The 17,387-nt window shown below is 41.2% G+C and overlaps 1 protein-coding gene and 1 long non-coding RNA gene across 3 annotated transcripts in view; one reads left to right on the forward strand and one right to left on the reverse strand.

Annotated features, from left to right (window-relative positions):
* The window catches only part of CRYBG1 (crystallin beta-gamma domain containing 1), a 185,380-nt gene that overhangs the window by 4,188 nt on the left and 163,805 nt on the right, over positions 1-17,387 (reverse strand). For both annotated transcript variants that reach the window (XM_059700811.1, XM_059700812.1), the window contains 11 exons: positions 17,113-17,270; positions 15,783-15,909; positions 15,544-15,689; positions 10,634-10,760; positions 10,403-10,435; positions 9,326-9,438; positions 7,664-7,793; positions 5,088-5,227; positions 3,740-3,863; positions 3,173-3,331; positions 863-1,025 (listed from right to left, as the gene is read on the reverse strand). In XM_059700811.1, the coding sequence (XP_059556794.1) occupies positions 863-1,025; positions 3,173-3,331; positions 3,740-3,863; positions 5,088-5,227; positions 7,664-7,793; positions 9,326-9,438; positions 10,403-10,435; positions 10,634-10,760; positions 15,544-15,689; positions 15,783-15,909; positions 17,113-17,270 (1,420 nt within the window). The remainder of the gene's footprint in view (positions 1-862; positions 1,026-3,172; positions 3,332-3,739; positions 3,864-5,087; positions 5,228-7,663; positions 7,794-9,325; positions 9,439-10,402; positions 10,436-10,633; positions 10,761-15,543; positions 15,690-15,782; positions 15,910-17,112; positions 17,271-17,387) is intronic.
* LOC132237034 (uncharacterized) lies at positions 3,236-4,605 on the forward strand. The gene is made up of 2 exons (XR_009453448.1): positions 3,236-3,362; positions 4,366-4,605. It is a non-coding gene; the product is annotated as an uncharacterized LOC132237034 (long non-coding RNA).

The following is a 17,387-nucleotide window of genomic DNA, read 5'->3' on the forward strand; positions in this document are numbered from 1 at the left end:
ACCATCCATCTGGAGGTCACACACAGGTGACGCCCACCTCTGCTCCTCACACAGTCCCCAAAGTCCCTGATAATTTTTCTGGATGATGGAGAAGCAGCATTTTTATTTTAAAACTAAGTTGCAGCTGCTTCTTTATCCCTATATCAATTTTTAATGACAGCTTGGCCGAGAGCCCTGATTAAAGTAAAATTGAGCCAACTTCCTATCAATTTTTTAAAATGAAGTATGTGATATAGTAAGGCTACATTATAACCATTTCACTAAATTTATAAACATAATCATGTTGGCTTTCCTGGTAGGAAATAAATTCTCCATTAATAAGTCCTCTATGTGATTCTGATACAGATACAGTTTGGGAAACACTGTCCTAAATTAACTTGTTCTTCTCAAGCACCATCAATTTGCTTTGGCTTTTCATTGAACAAATGTTCAGTTGAAATCCTCTTGGCTGTGTTAATTCCTTTTAGATCTTAGATCTTTTCAATGAAAGATTACATGTCTAGACATGAGAATCATCAACTATACTGAGACCACAGCCTTTTAACTTGTGATTTTCAGTCTTACTGTTAAAATAAAAGGCTTGAAGACAGCCCATGTCCAGACTCTACCTCAACACTTATTGCCAAATGGATTAACCCCTCTAAGCCTCAGTTTTGGGGGCTGTAAAGTGGGATGGGAAGGAGGGGATAACATAGTTTGCTGTGGGGATCACATGAGAATGCAAAGTGTTTAGCACAGTGGCTGACATAGTGAAATATCTCTTACTATTTATACTTGTGCTCACCATTTGCAAAAGTAAAGAAGAGATTTTTAGTTAACTAAAAAAAGGCACAACTAAGAACATAAAGGGAACAAGCCTTACCTTTGATATCTAAAACTAAATTTGGCTTCAGCTTGCTGTAGATTCTACCGTCGGACTTCATGCTCCAGAACTGACTCTCGGTGCTCTGGTCCAGGGCCAGGCCCAGCTTGGAGCCAGAAGTGACCAGGCTCCCCACAATCGTCAGGCAGCAGTCTTCTGCTATCTGCTTGGTACAGAGATACGTGTCTTAGGAACACACGTTCAAGTGTCACTGTGATCAGTTCCCTGTTTAAGCTGATTTTTAAAGCCACCCTAGATCCTGACTTCATTCACCCTTATGCCCTTTAGTTCAGGTGACACGAGTCACAGAGGTTTCTCTGTTCTTCTCCATTTTAACGGACTTCTGCCCTTTGGGAGACTGTCTTACTAGTGAGAGAAGCCCGAGAACATCAAAGCTGCCCCTCATGATGGTTTTCCCTCCCAGAAATGACTGTCCTCCAGGGCTGGTCATGCCACCAAACCTACCCTCAGAGAACCACCTCTGTGCAGTCAGATCCTTCTAGAATGTGGCTGCACCTCTAATTTTGGAGGCTATTGTAGCACTAAAGTGGCTAAAAGGGTATTTTGTCATTTTAAACCTTGAAATCCCATTTATTTCTCTTGACTTTTCTTCATGAGAAATGTCAAATTTTCTAAAAAGGCATGCTATCCAACCATAAAAAGAGAAGAAAATACCAATACAGTAAAGGGTATTTTCATGTAGGAATTTTATGGGTCCTTCTCTGAAGTGTATCTACTCTCAATATATAAACAGTGTATGGTAGTCACATGTTCACATGACATTAACACAGATCGCTGAAGAAAATGTTCATAGAGCCCTGACCGGTTTGGCTCAGTGGATAGAGCATCGGCCTGCGGACTCAAGGGTTCCAGGTTCGATTCCGGTCAAGGCCATGTACTTTGGTTGCGGGCACATCCCCAGTGGGGGGTGTGCAGGAGGCAGCTGATCGATGTTTCTCTCTCATCGATGTTTCTAACTCTATCCCTCTCCCTTCCTCTCTTTGTAAAAATCAATAAAATATATTAAAAAAGAAAAGAAAATGCTCATGGAGAGAACTGGAAAGTACTGTTCTACTTGAGATAAAAGGACTGTGATGATCTAGGCTACTTTACTTCTCATTGACCTACTCAATTCAAAGTCGTTAAATAACATCACTAAAATATCTATTAGAAATAATTGATAAAAGGCTTCAATTTCTTGAATTGTTTAAGATAATTCAAAGGCAGAAATTGGCTTTTTGTGCTGCTCTGTTACAGCTCTTGCTATTCCTTCTGTGCAAGTCTAAACAGCCCTTATGCTTACTGGATGGATACCTCTCCCTCAGGCCCCACAGACCTAATGAACACACCTTTCCCAGGCTGTGTGCCTTCTGCTGACTCATGGGGCACCACAGTTAGAAAAAAATCGGAAGCAAACAGCCAAGCCCATAAAATCAGGAAGTTAAAAAGAATATCTGCAACAGAAGCATGAGCTCCTCTTATAAACTCTTACTCATTGCAGCCCGTAATCGTGTGTTATGGAGGAGTGATAGGAGGGAGGTGGGGCATTTTCCATTCTCAAGGTGTGCCAATGGAGAAATGGTACGCAAGGTGGTACTTCTTCACCCTTAATTCTAGTCTGAGATCCTCCAAAAAGGAAGCAAACAAGACTAACTTGTTGATAATGCTGGGGCTTATAGTTTATTTCTATACCTAGTAGAAATTCCTATATAATTTTCTGCCCTATATACTAAAACCCTAATAGCAAATCGACTGAACAGCAGAACAACCAGTCGCTATGAAGCACACGGACCACCAGGGGGCAGACACTCTACAGGAGCTGCCCCCTGGTGGTCAGTGCGTTCCCACAGGGGGAGCGCTGCTCAGCCAGAAGCCTGGCTCATGGCTGGCAAGGGCAGTGGCAGTGGTGGGAGCCTCTCCGGCCTCTGCGGCAGCACTAAGGACCCCTCGGGGGATGTTTGCCTGCCGGCTTAGAAAATAAGGTAGTCACCCCCCTCCCACCAGGCAGACATCCCCTGAGGGGTCCCAGACTGTGAGAGGGCGCAGGCTGGGCTGAGGGACTCCCCCCAGTGCATGAATGTCATGCACCGGGCCTCTAGTTACTATATAAAAATCAAGTATAGATATCAGTGCTCGATCTTGGATCAGAGTTAGATTTACTCCCATTTTACATTCGTAGACTGGTTCTATAAGAGCTAAGAAATATTTTCATGGAAAACCTAATTTATTTCTGAAGGTGGTCCAGGAATCCTGAAATAGCATTAATTTGAAAGATGCCGTCACAGACCTTTGTCTTATCCTAAAGCTCACCCTGCATTTGATGCATCCTTCTTGATAAATCCAGATCTGATCGTCAGCACCGACGTCCTCCATGACCTGTATTCTGAGAAGCTTCAGGTCCTCTAAGTTCCCGTTGGTTGACATGAATAACCCTGTTGCCTTGTTTCGAAGTCTGAAATAAATACGTTTCTAGAAGACAAAACCCCAGCAATGATCACAAGTAAGTTGTACTATTAGAAGTTCTAAACAAGCATCAACAGCAGGGGCCGAATTCAAGGTGAGGTTGTATTAGGGACAATTTCTATACCCAAGAGCCCCAGAGGCTTTAGGATTTTTTCGCTGAGAAGATTTTGGTGAAATGTCAAAGAAGTGCCTGGGGCAGGGAGCCTGCCTGTGGGAACCCAGCGCTTGGAGTTTGGGACACACCACGTTTTGATGTCAGGCATGAGAGCATTTCTGAAAGCAGTCAGAAACAGCCCAAATTCAGAAGTTCATGGTGGTGAAGGGAGTGGCAAATTTCAAACTGAAAATGTTAAATTACATTGACCAAAAAAATTCAGAGAAGAGTCTATTCAAACATGGAGAAAAAGAAAATACCTGATTAAAAGGCCGTAGAGAACCTATTTGGCGACAGCCACTGAATTCATACCAATTGGGTACTTCTGCTGGTGACAATAGGAATTGCCGACCCCTATAATTGCCATATTCATAAGTAACCCATCTGGAAAAAAAGTAGATAACCACAAGTAAGCAGCAGTATCCATTTGACAATGAGCCCTAATTATATTTTAGGACGTTTCAATCTTTAGACTGAGTTTATACTTAAAATATACATTGGCAGGAGAGGGGGGGACTACCTTATTTTCTAAAACACTTCAAGCACCCTTTTCTCAACAAATAGTAAATTCTTGGTACATATTTATGCTAAAAAGAACCATTCTTAAAGAGAAATGAGTAAGGTTTTTTCTCCACCTTTGCAATGAAATAGAGATTTTAGTCTTAGTGGGGCAGCCCCGTATTCCTGTGAGCTTTTTATAAAACATTTCCAGTTGTAATAATGGATCTTTTATTTAAATAGCTAATATTTGTAAAGTTATTCTTGTGTGGCATATGATAAATACTAAAGGGCTATTTAAGTAAAAGTAAATAACTCAAATTTTTGTTTAAAATGAGAGGAATCTTCCTCAGTCCAGAAAACTGCTAACAATACTCTGGTCTCCTAGGGATGCTGGTGCCCACACCTGAAGACATGTGGACTCCTGCACGCAATGGCATGTGAGCGACCCAGCAGCCTTCCTCTGGCCCATGTGTTACCAAGGAAGAATGTCCTCGACTTTCCATCCTAGAACTCTAAAGCACCCAAATAATTGTTTTTTAAACAGCTATAGTCCCCTCCAATACTTGATGCATACAAGGGGACTATACCTATTTTTGAGTGAAACAAAAATACTTTCTTAAAAACATTTATTACATTGATAGTTCTTACTTATTTTTACATCTTACTTAATTTCACAATTATTCAAAGTTGAGAAAAATCTTCCCATATTGACCTTTAAGCGTGCACAGCATCTGTTAGTCACTCCTAGTTAAAGGAAAACTCCAGCCCTAACTCCAAAATCAAAGGACTTGGTCTTTCGAAGGGAAAAGAAAAATGAGCTCTCTCTCAGTAAACTTACTGAGCACTGTTTTGCAAAGCATTCCCCTAGAAACTTTGAGGTGTTGAAGACCAAGTCCTCACCTTAAGTAAACTAAAAGCCTGGAGGAATTGATGAGAGAGGCCTCACACATGGCTCTTCCCAGTGCGAAAAGGTGCATAATCATTGACCCTTACAGAAAATAGGGGGGTTTATGTCACTTTGCTTAAGGTAATGTAGGAGAAAAAGAAATATGATCAAACTTAATCTTTAAAATCATCTCTTACTGAATGAACAAGTAGGTAACTCACATGCCACCGATCACCTGAACTGAGCGTATCTGCGTGTTGAATCCCAGGGATCGGAGATTGACTGCTTCTGCATTAAGCTCAATCTTTTTTCCTTTGAAGTCTTCTCTTTCAAAAAGAATAATTGTTGGCTCAGAAAATTCCTGTTTAGGAACAAAAATAATGTTACTCATCTTTAAGGGTAACTTGAACTTATTTGAAAATCATCTTGTTTCAAGGACAGAGCACGAGATCTTGGCCTGTCATAAGCTGCCTTTCCCAGGAAGTTGGGGTGTTTATACACTCCAGAGCCAGAGAGGAAGGAAGGGGGGACAGGAAGTTTTCCTACTGCATAGAAAGCAGGTGAATGTAAACAGTGCTATGAAGGGTGGGGGTATCCCAGGCACAAAGGAATGGGTATATGAGTCTGAAATATCAACACAGCTAATGAATTTATTTTCAATCCTGCTATTTTCTATTAGGATAAGGAGGGGCTGGGACTGGAAAGCTATGGACGTAAATGGCGAGGGTCGGAGGCCTCTTGCAGTCTTTAGGGTCTAGTGGAATTGCTAGTCAGGAACCTCCTTGTATGCATTTTCAACTGTCTTTTTTTGTTGTTTTGTCAACAGACAGTGATTCTGTGCACGCATGTTCCCAAACTTTCCTGTAGGAATATTGTTAGGAGGAGAGAAAACTACCGGATGGAAGCTATGTTCAAACTCATTTTCAAATTATAGACCCTTATGACCCTGGACCAGGGGTGGGCAAACTTTTTGACTCGAGGGCCACAATGGGTTCTTAAACTGGACCGGAGGGCCGGAACAAAAGCATGGATGGAGTGTTTGTGTGAACTAATATAAACTCAAAGTAAACATCATTACATAAAAGGGTACGTGGCCATAGTTTGCCCACGGCTGCCCTAGACTAAGCTCTAATGATGATAATCCTAAAATCATAAATGATCATCAGAAATTCCCTACCTGCTTCAAGTTTTGTGGCAAGGGTGTGGGACTTGCTTCATTTATTTGAATGTGCCCTGACACATAGATTCTGTTGACCAGTAAACAGCACATTAATGTTCAGAGGTAGTTTGTGTGGCATCTGTGAGCTAATGCATGGTACCACATCATCCCATGTTCCATTGCTACTATTTTCACATCTTGAGAAAGGTCAACACTTTAGTTAGTTGAACAAGCAGGAAAGGATGAGATAAAGCCAACTCCTGCCTAAAATCAACTACATGTTTAAAGCTTCTTAGGAAAGATCAGCTACCAAAAACTAAAATATTTCCAAAACTACACACTCAGACTAACATTTGAACATTATCTTGGAGTTTTACATTGAATATTGCTTTGACTACATTAAAATGAAAGATTTCTGTTCAAAGGGGCACTATAATCTGGATTAGGACACACATAATAAATTGAGAGGAGTCATTTGATTGCAAATCTCTAAAAGACAGAGTAATAAATTTTAAAACTGTAAGGAATTTTTGCAAATCAATAACAACAAGATATACAGAAAACCATAAAAAAGCTGAGCAAAGGACATAATAGGCAATTCACTGAACAAAAAACCCAACTGATTAATAAGTATATGAGATACCAACTTCTCTAATAGTAAAATGCAAATTAACAATGAGAGAATACATTCTACCCAGTTCCTTCCAGAGTTAGAAAGTCAGAATACTCAGTAATGGCAACCATGTGGAAAACAAACCCACACGCACTGCCAGCAAGAGTCTGAAGTGGTAGAGCTGGACTTAGTGAAGCTGCATATTCATGTACACAATCCCAGCAAATGCACTCTTTACTATACACGCCCAAGAGATCCCCACAGGCCGATGGGGAGGCACAGATGAGAATTAAATAAGTAAAACACTGTGATGGGATACTTGCATCAGTTATGTATGAGATGTACATAGAGCATAATGAACAGCTCTTTAAAATTTTAATATAAGTATTATGTTTATAATGCAGTAAGAACTATAGTGTAATACTGTATATAAATCAAAAGCCTATATATAGCTCTGTTTGGTGTGGCTCTGTTTGTTGAGCATGGTCCCATGCACCTAGAGGTAGCCGGTTCAATTACTGGTCAAGGCACATGCCCACAGTGGGTATGCAGGAGGCAGCCGATCAATATTTCTCTCATCGATGTTTCTCTTTTCCGCTCTCTTCCTCTCCCTTCCTCTCTCTAAAATCAATAGAAACATTAAGAAGCCTAGATATAGACTTTCTGAAAACATATGTTTTATAAGAATATCCAAGTTATATCCCTCACACATTCCATGGGTGTCTATAAAAGGGAGAGGAATCAGGTATAAAATGGGAAACAGGAGAGCGGCCTTGAACTAGTAACTCATGATGGTTGTGTGCCATGACTGAGTCAGTACTTCACCTGAAGTCTAAGAAAACAGCAAAAACAATTTATACGTTAAACATCTAAAAGGAGATTTAAAAGTTACAGGATAGAAAGTTCTACTGCAACTGTTTTTTCTGCCTCCAACTTCAAGCTTGGAGTAGGTCTACCTGCTGGTTTCTGCTCTGGCCATCAGCTATGTGAACCATACAACGAGACATCCACACGGACATACTTACAACATCTATAAAACGAAGAGACTTCACACTTGCTCCCGGCAGGCATCCCATTGCAGACAGACACGGGTAGTGGCCTTCTTCCAGCACGTACTGGTTACCAGAGAAGTTTTCTCCATCGTACGCAACCCAGCTACATAGGAAAAACCACACACACACATGATGGGAGTATTCTTATTCAAGAAATCTGATTTTAGAGGCAGCCTGCTATAAAATAAATAATGCTTGTGGCTAACAGTGTTCTTCAAAAATATCTAGACGTATTTTCTGCATTCAATCTTGTGACAAATATTTATAATAAGTCAGTTGTTAGCTTTGCATTTGGGAAATAAAATCTCTCCATGAAATGATTCATGTTTTTCTTCCCCACCTGCCAGCATTCCTTGCTCCTCTCCTGGGTGCCACCTTCTCCCAGCCAGTGAGGTGTTGTCAAGCCCTGGAGTCCTCTCAATAACCCTTCAACCTTCACAGCCAGTCAGTTGCCTGGATCTGCTTGATTTCCTCCCAAAATTTCTCTCAACATTCCTTTTTCCTTATTTCCAACACCTTAGCACTGGGCCAGGAGTCAAAATACCATTGTGACTTACCCAAGTCACTTAGCCCCTCGGGCCTCAGCATTATTGATAAAATGGTGATTTATCAGCTTGCCTAGAAGAGTGGCGTTTCTTTGTTTTTTAGTTCAACAAATGCTTATTGAGGACTAATTGTATGTCAGATACTTTTCCATTGCTGGGGATAGAACAGAGGCCAAATCAAAGTCCCTGCTGTCTTGAAGTTTACATTCCAGTGAGCTGAGAAAGATGATAAATGAACAAAAAAATCCTATGTCTGCAGGTAATAAATGAAGTAGGTGATAAAGAGGAACCAGGACAGGTGGAGGGATGTGCTGATTGGCAGTGAAGTTTTACTGTAAATCTGCATTTGAATGCAAAGTCTGTGCTCTTGCCACTCTGCCATGCTACTATTATGACGGTGCTGTTTAGACCATAAAGAACTATATAAGTAAAGGCACTATTCCTATTATCATTAGACAGAAGTCCTCATCACCCTGGCACAGGTTGCCCTGACCTTGGGCTCCCCCCTCTCTAAAGCTTTCGAACCAGTTTTCAGCAGGGCACTTTGAGCTCATTGCCTTTCCCATCGTGTTTCCCATGGCATTTATCTAAGCTCATATGCTCAGGGGGCGCCTTCCCGACCCAATCCTACCCTCCAGACTTGCTTCTCCTCCCCAGTGCAAAGCCCTCCCAGCTAGAGAGGGTGTGTGCTCCCTGGTCAGCATACACACCAACTCCACTGCAGCCATGCACTCGCCTATCGTGCAGAATGCCTATCCTCCTATCCACCTGAAAAAAATCTACCTTGGGAGGCGCCTTGGAGATTATTCAGAGTCCCTTTTATGGATGATGGAATAGGCCTAGAAAGTAGAGGACCTGGTCCAAACCCCATGAGATGGTGATCTTTAACTTCCCCAACCCACACTGATCTCCAGGTCCTCTGTGTCCAGCACGTATTCGCTGCAAAGTATACTTTAGTACTTCCAGGGTCTTGTACTATTGGGCAGTTTCATCTCGTACCAAGCATCTAAAGGTGGCACTAAATACTGCTGATGTGTGAATTCTGTGTTCCTCCGGTGATGAGGCTCTGCCAGTCCACTGTTTTGCTTACCTGCCTCCTAAAACTCTGCAAGACTTGGTAGAAAACGAATCATCAACTTGACTTGTTGTTTCTTCAAAGCATCGACTGTGACCTTGAAACTGTGGTTCCGAAAACAAGTGAATCTTGGAAAAAGTAAATGGAAATACATAAAATCATTTTGCAGACACATTAACCCAATCAGCCTTTGAAATGATGACCCAACCACGACCTGTTAGCTTGTTACAGTAAACTGACATGAATTTTATAAATCCTTTAATTTTCTATTTCTACACTAATATCGTTAGAAATACTTGGGCTATACCACTCAAGACTGTTTAATTAAGAGATATCAAAGGACAAACTAACAATAGAGGCAGCTTTCTATAGCGCACCCTGTCCTAACAAACCGGGAGGCATTTTAAAGCTTTATTGTGGCTAAAAGTAATTGTTCATCAGTTTTAACATTAACAGGAAACTGTATTTTAGAAACACTATAGTTTTCCTCCCTCTCAATGGAAGATACTTGCTGACTTATTAGAATCTTGTGTATGCCAGTAAAGGAGGCTACGGTGGTGTTTGTGCCTCTGTAATTAAGGCTGTCTGAACACTTTTTATTAAAAAGCCCAAATAACAAGTGTAATGGCTCCAGTGAGAGACCATATAAAATGTTTGTCTAATGCAGACACAGCAAATATGAAAACTCATACTGTTTATCACAATAACTATATGTATTGTTTGAAATATTTTAGTATATTCATGTAAATTCTTATTCAATATAATGATATAAAAATTTAGGGGGGCTGAGGGAAAAGTGGAGAGGGTCAGTGGGGAAAAAAGGGGACATCTGTCATACTTTCAACAAAGATAATTTTTTAAAAAGTAAATGAAATTTAACATTACATAATGAGACCATTTTATAAGTATATAGATATGCGTCAATGCTATCAAGCATTGAAAATTTAAATCTAATTTAAAAATAGTTATACTTTCAGGCACAAAAATGGTTAAAACTAACAAAATGTCCCAAATGTCTGGGGTTTTACATGTATGTTCAGCTTTTCAATGGATGGCTCCTAATTATAAAGATAGGATATTTTTTTAAGTTACCTGATTTCGTCTCCTTGGCCCACTGAAAGAATCCTAAAGTGTTTTAAAGGGAAGAGAGAAGGAAATAAGTAGAGCAGACATCTTAAAATACATTTTTATTCCAAAGTAGCAATTACTGTTAAAAAATATCGGCATTGCTTCTATAGTGTTAAGTATACATGAATCAGAAGCACACATTAAGGAAATGCAAATTTCAGTTAAGTGTTCTCATATAAAAATATAACTTCTTACCAGACATATGGGTTGAACAGAAGAGATCTTACAATTTTTTCCTCCCCAGTCCTCAAAACTGGTGTAAAAGCCTTTATCCAGTATATACTGTTCTCCTGTGAAGTCAGGATTTTCATAGGCTACCCATCTAAAGAGACAAAAACTCTGGTTAGTCAGTTCATAGTTTACATATATAACAAAACTGTCACACACCTCTGAGTAACTGTATCATACAGAAACTTTCATTTGTTTCACCAATTAGCAACCTTAATAATGTTCCTGATTCTCCATTAATCTTTTAAGAGCAGACAGATTTGTCTGGATTAGAAATCAAAGTGGCAAGTGAATGAGTATCTTTGTGTGACCCTTTTGGGTGTTTTCAAACTTATCCAAGCCTCTGCCTTGAGAAAGTGCCAGTGGGGATATATCTGTATTTCTAATTCTATCCTAAGGAAACAATTTAGAAGTAGCTGTCAAAGTTCTGTTAGTAGGCAAATACTTCTTTTTGTTATCAACATTAAATTTTCTTTCCAGAAGTAGACTGACTGGGGGGAAAATAGGTTAGGTCTACAGTTGTCAGTACACGAAACATAGTTTATTCTTGTATTATTATTTACTAGAGGCCTGGTACACGAAATTCGTGCACGGGTAGGGTCCCTAGGCCTGGCTGGTGATCAGGGCCAATCTGTGGGGTGACTGGCAGGGCGATCCAGGGCCCCACACTGGTACCCACTTTGGCTGGCCTGGGGTCTGCAGGCTGAGGGCAGCTCCTGCATTGAGCATCTGCCCCCTGGTGGTCAGTGCATGTCATAGCGACCAGTCGTTCTGCCGTTTGGTTGATTTGTATATTAGGCTTTTATTATATAGGATTAACTAGAGGCCTATTGCATGAAAAGATTCGTGCAATAGGCTTTCCCTTCCCCTGGCTGCTGACACCGGTTTTCCTCCGGCACCCGAGACCCAGGCCTTCTCTCCAGCTGGAGCTGCCTTCAAGCCTTCACTGCTCTGGCCGGAGCTGCCTTCAAGCCTTCGCTGTCCCACCCGGCCGCCCCAGGTTGGGTCGCACACAGGATGCCCGCCGCCTGGGGTCACAGATAGCAGGCCCAGATGGCGGTGGGGCAGGCGGGATGGCGCTGTCCTGCCCTGCCTACAGTATGCAAATTAGCCGCCATCTTTTGTTGGTGGTTTAATTTGCATATTGTGCTGATTAGCCAACGGGAGGTGTAGTGAAGGTACGGTCAATTACCATGTTTGTCTATTAGATAGGATTACTAGAGGCCTGATGCACGAAATTCGTGCAAGAGTAGGCCGTACTTCCCCCGGCTGCCAGCACCGGCTTCTCTTTGGCACCTGGGACCCGGGCTTCCCTCTGGCCACAGGCAGACACCCGGAACCCAGGCTTTCCTCGCAGCCCCCGGCTTCGTGCGGAAGGACATCCAACCTAATTAGCATATTATGCTTTTATTATTATAGATTGATTGTATTATTTTTCATACAAACAACTATAAACCCACTGGTATTACAGGAAGCTATGTCTCTACACTACAAACCACAATAAGGGAAAAAGTTGACAGAAGAAATAAACACCAAAAAAACCAACTAAGTAACAAAAATTTTGTTTTAAACCGGATTTCCAACATGACACAACTATGTAATAAGCAAAATTGATCAAATGCTCAGAAATACTAAAGACAAATCCCTCTGAAATGTTTTCCTTTATCTTTTAAGCGATCTATACTCGGAGAGGGAAATCAACAAAACTAACTTCTTGGATGTTATTTCCTACCCAAAGATAAAGCCTTTTGAGAGGAAGAAAGTTTTTCAATTCTGTTACATTCAAATATCTTCCCCCAGTTAATTCATTGCCCTCCTGATCCTCTCACAGCTTAAAGGATTAATACCTATATGCCTGTGTGCATACTAAGAACTTTCCAGAATGCTTTCACATCTAATTCATTTATTAAAAGTTAATTCACTTATTCACTCAACATTAGCCACTTACCATATGCCAGGAACTAGACTGGCACGAGGTGTGCAAAGCTAACAGGTGAATAACAAGCATCTCATGGAATTATCTGTCGGTGTTTGTTCTGAATGGGATTATCTGTCGGTGTTTGTTCTGAATGGGAAGTGACTTGTGCAAGGTGACACCATCACTTAGTGGCCAGGGATGAGCGAACCCATGCTTGAGTCTCCTGAGGCTCACCAGGTTCTCTTCGTTTCCTGACCCCAACTGCCACTTGTCCTATAAAGTTCCTTTCAGGCCACACACTTCGTACTTAAAACAGATTCCGAATGTGCTATGTAAAGGGCCCGACTTCAACAAAAACTCACAGAGCAAGACTCTCAAAAAAGTTTTTTTTCTGACTTTGAGTTTCATACTAGGAAATAAAGAACCAAACTAAAATGCTGATTTACCAATAAGAATAAAGTCATTATGATAACTTTTCTTTTCTTTAAAGTTTATATGTGTATATATATATATGTATATATATATATATATATATATATATACACACACACACACACACACACACACACACACACACACACACATATATTTTATTGATTTTTTTACAGAGAGGAAGGGAGAGGGATAGAGAGTTAGAAACATTGATGGGAGAGAAACATCGATCAGCTGCCTCCTGCACACTCCCTACTGGGGATGTGCCCGCAACCAAGGTACATGCCCTTGACCGGAATCGAACCTGGGACCCTTCAGTCCGCAGGCTGACACTCTATCCACTGAGCCAAACTGGTTAGGGCGATAACTTTTCTTTAAAACCATTAAACACGAATAGGTTCGTCTTCCTCCCTCAGATCTTGGCACAGCTCCACCTTCCCACCCCACGAGCCCCAACTCAGTGCTAGCGCCTCTAAAGTCATCCCTGAGTTCACACTGGAAATTAATCCCTCTGATGTGGATTCTCAAAGCACTTAATCCCCATGTCTTTTGTAGCAATAATTATGTTTTATATAAATATTGTAACTTCTTTGAGGACATAATATAATGCTGTGCCCATAATAGACCTCAATAAATATTTGTCAAACGACCAATGAAATATGAGGAAGCAGCTGGCCCTTCCCACAGCCACACAATTTGAAAGGAAGTGGTGTGGGTACGCATGCCTCCCTTCAATACTAAACCTCAACTGCTACACCCAGAACAAGAGCCAGGAAATGCTACTAGAAGTGACTAAAAATAGAAACACATAAAAGCAACATTTCATAAAGAAAAGTGATTTCAAATAAACAAGGGCTGGGTTAAAAAAAGACTGGCAGGGGTACGGAAATTCTTATCTACGCAAATGCCCCAGGGAAATTCTGCTCAGCCTGGCCAGGCTTCTGCCTCTAGGCTGCATGACTGGGCTCTGACTAATTGAACCAACACACCTGCTGAGTATCAAAATGTACAACTGCCACCTAGACCTGGCCACTATATTTTCCTTCTAAATACTTAACTTCAAAGGCAGTCTTTAAATATTGCCACAGCAGTGTTTCAGATGACTTCTGCCGTACCATTCCTTTTATCTATGGCAGATTCTAAAATGTTAGGGTTCCAGAACAGGACCCAGTAGAACGTATTTCCTGTTAAGAATGGCAGACCCAGAAGCCTCTGGTGTCATTCTGCCCAAGAGAGAGCCACAAGCAACAGCCTACACACGAATTTGGTGGACATGACTCACAGGGACAGCACACCATACTGAGACACACCCCAGATATCCAGGGATCTTGTGCAAGGCCCCATGAAATGCAATGGAGTTGAGGTTAGAATGATTCAAATGGCCTATGTTACTACTCATGACATAAAAAACCTGACATCAAGCACTTTCAGCAGAACCAAATGATTTCATATAACCATGCAAGAATACTCTCACTCGTAACAAATTATAACTGACATCAGCCTGGTTCATAAGAATAATGGTAGAATTCCTTTTAACAGACACTCCCCTCCCCACCCCCCCAATCCAGTATCTGTGCCCATTCTCTCTGATGTTCGGGAGCTGTTCACACCAATCATATCTAAGTGGTTCCTAGGGGACTGGAACTACGTCTCAGCTCCAACGATGGGCACATAACACAGTCACAGCCATCTCCCTGGCTACAGTGACTGGCTTAGGCAGGTTCACGGACTCAAGCCCACAGAATCAAAGTCACACCTGGAACTTTCCTGGGAAAGAGAAGCTCTTTTCACTGGATAGTGAGACGGAAGAACAAAAGCTAGAGGGCGCTGCCCCGGGCCACTAGAGGGAAGGGCCTGCCTAAGGTGAAGCCAATATAGAGAAGATTCCAAGAGAGATAGAGAGACCACGTCGTCCTGATGAAGGTGTCTGAGCCCCTGCGTCCAGCCATGACCGAAGCAACCTTCAGCAGGGCATTTCAGGTATGTAGGCCAGTGAGTTCCATTCCCATCACTTACACCAACCCAGGTTGGCTTGCAGTCACTTGCATCCCAAAGTGTCTTGACTAATCACCTTTCAATAAAAACTTAGTTTGGCATTATTAAAGCATTCAATTGCTAACTCCAGGGACATTGAAACAATTAGTTTTATGTCAAAATAATGGGGTAGGTGTGGGGCCACAGGAAATGGAATGGAACTCTGTCCCAACCTCAGGTCTCTCATGTTAAATCACTGTTATTATTTGATTCCCATCGTAAGAAATTCATGAGATGTCTCCACGCAGAATGACAGGGGAAGAGGACCTGTGGATTTCTATCATAAACCCCAAAGCCTACTCCAATATTCTATTACACATGAAAAAATGAAATGAGAAAGGTTTTAAAAAGCAATTATGAAAATATAGTGGCAGTAGGTATTAAAGGACTGATTTAATATTTAGTTTAATTCTCTGTGTCAGAGAAGGTATAAATTTAACACAAACCAAGGTGAAACCCATGTTTAAAATCCAGGTTGGGCTATTTCACTTACACTCCACTCAGTACATTAATAGACTGTGTCTTCACTCCATATCCGGTCTCCATTAAATTAGCAACAATTCCCAACACATCAATACTGGAACCTTTGGATCCAAAGTTTTTTTCACTGTACATTATCATGTGAGCATTTGAGAAATCCTATTGAGAAAAAAAATCAAAATTCAAAGGTTAGCCATTTGGTGTATTATCCTAAAACACCAAGTATTAGCCATTAACTTTTCTTTGACTTACACCTAATATAGGCCGTAAAGACTTAAGTTCTCCATCGTAACCTCCCCAATCTTTCCAGTCCTTGTATTCTCCTTCTTCAAGCAAGTACTGATGACCTGTAAATCCAGACTTTTCATAAGCAACCCAACTGCAACAGAAAAAAAAAAAATGAAGGAGTAGAAATTCTCAGGAGTGTTAAAATGTTTCCATTGTATATATCAGTTTCATTGACAAATACAAATCATTATAAAGCTACAAATGGCCCTAGCCCAGCCGTGGGCAAACTACGGCCCTACGGCCCGCTTGAAATGAATAAAACTACTGAAAAAAAAGACCGTACCCTTTTATGTAATGATGTTTACTTTGAATTTATATTAGTTCACACAAACACTCCATCCATGCTTTTGTTCCTGCCCTCCTGTCCAGTTTAAGAACCCATTGTGGCCCTCTAGTCAAAAAGTTTGCCCACCCCTGCCCTAGCCAGCTTGGCTCTGTGGATAGAGCATCAGCCCATGGACTGAAGGTCCTGGGTTGATTCTGGTCAAGGGCACGTATCTGGTTTGCAGGTTTGATCCCTGGCCCCGGTGGGGTGGGTGAAGGAGGCAACCAATCAATGTGTTTCTCTCATATGGATGTTTCTCTGTGTCCTTCCCTCTCCCTTCCACTGTCTAAAAATGGAAAAATATCCTTGCACAAGGATTAACAACAAAATAAATAAAGCCACAGATCGGCTCAGCCACTATGATTATGTGAATTCTTCTCTAAAATTTAAGCGACTAACAGAATGGCCCTAAGAAAACAATCTAAGAAACATACATCAATGTTCTGTAAAGGAGGAGATAGGGGTGTGCACATGTGTGTGTGAGTGCATGCGTGTGTGTGTGTGTGTGTGTGTGTGTGTGTGTTTAACAAGAACTGACTCAAAGGACATCAGCAAATAAAACTGGATAAACTTTCTCCAAATAGCAATTAAAATATTATATGTTTTTGGCTATTTACCAGACCACATGCAGTGTACTTCCAAGGAAATATATAAGATCTAGAAAGTACAAAATATGATCATAAAAAATGAAAAGCAAACCAACAGTTCCGCAGTTTGGAGCATGACATTAATAAACGAGATTGCAGATCTGGCCAATCTGGATGGGCCAATCTACCAGCCTTGCGCAGCTGACTGACCCCAAACAGCCCCTCAAACTGCTGCTCTCAAGTCCAGGCCACAACTGGCTGAGGAGAACACGTCTGAAACTCTCTACCACACCATCTGGAATGTTTTTTTGGGGCCGGGGCGTGCATGTTATCACTTGATTAAAGAAGAAAAAGGAATCCTCACGGTTGTGCCTCTACTTACATGCCCCTGAGAACTTTCATGGACCCCACCGACGTCGGCGGCAAACTGGCATCTCCATCGGTTTCCTCTGCTTCACCTCCTTCCGTGATAAAATTATACATTTCTGTTTCCAGTTCCATCCGTTTTCCCTCAAAGAAAGGCTTTTCATAAATAACTACCTGTAACAGAAATGAGAAATACCAGTAATTTGTAAGACGTTAACTATCTCAACAGCTAAATGCTAAATCAGTCATTTAACAACATTAAGTCCTAGAACACAAATTAAAATTTCTCAT

Source organism: Myotis daubentonii, chromosome 6 (assembly GCF_963259705.1).
Source record: "Myotis daubentonii chromosome 6, mMyoDau2.1, whole genome shotgun sequence".
Lineage (NCBI taxonomy): Eukaryota > Metazoa > Chordata > Mammalia > Chiroptera > Vespertilionidae > Myotis > Myotis daubentonii.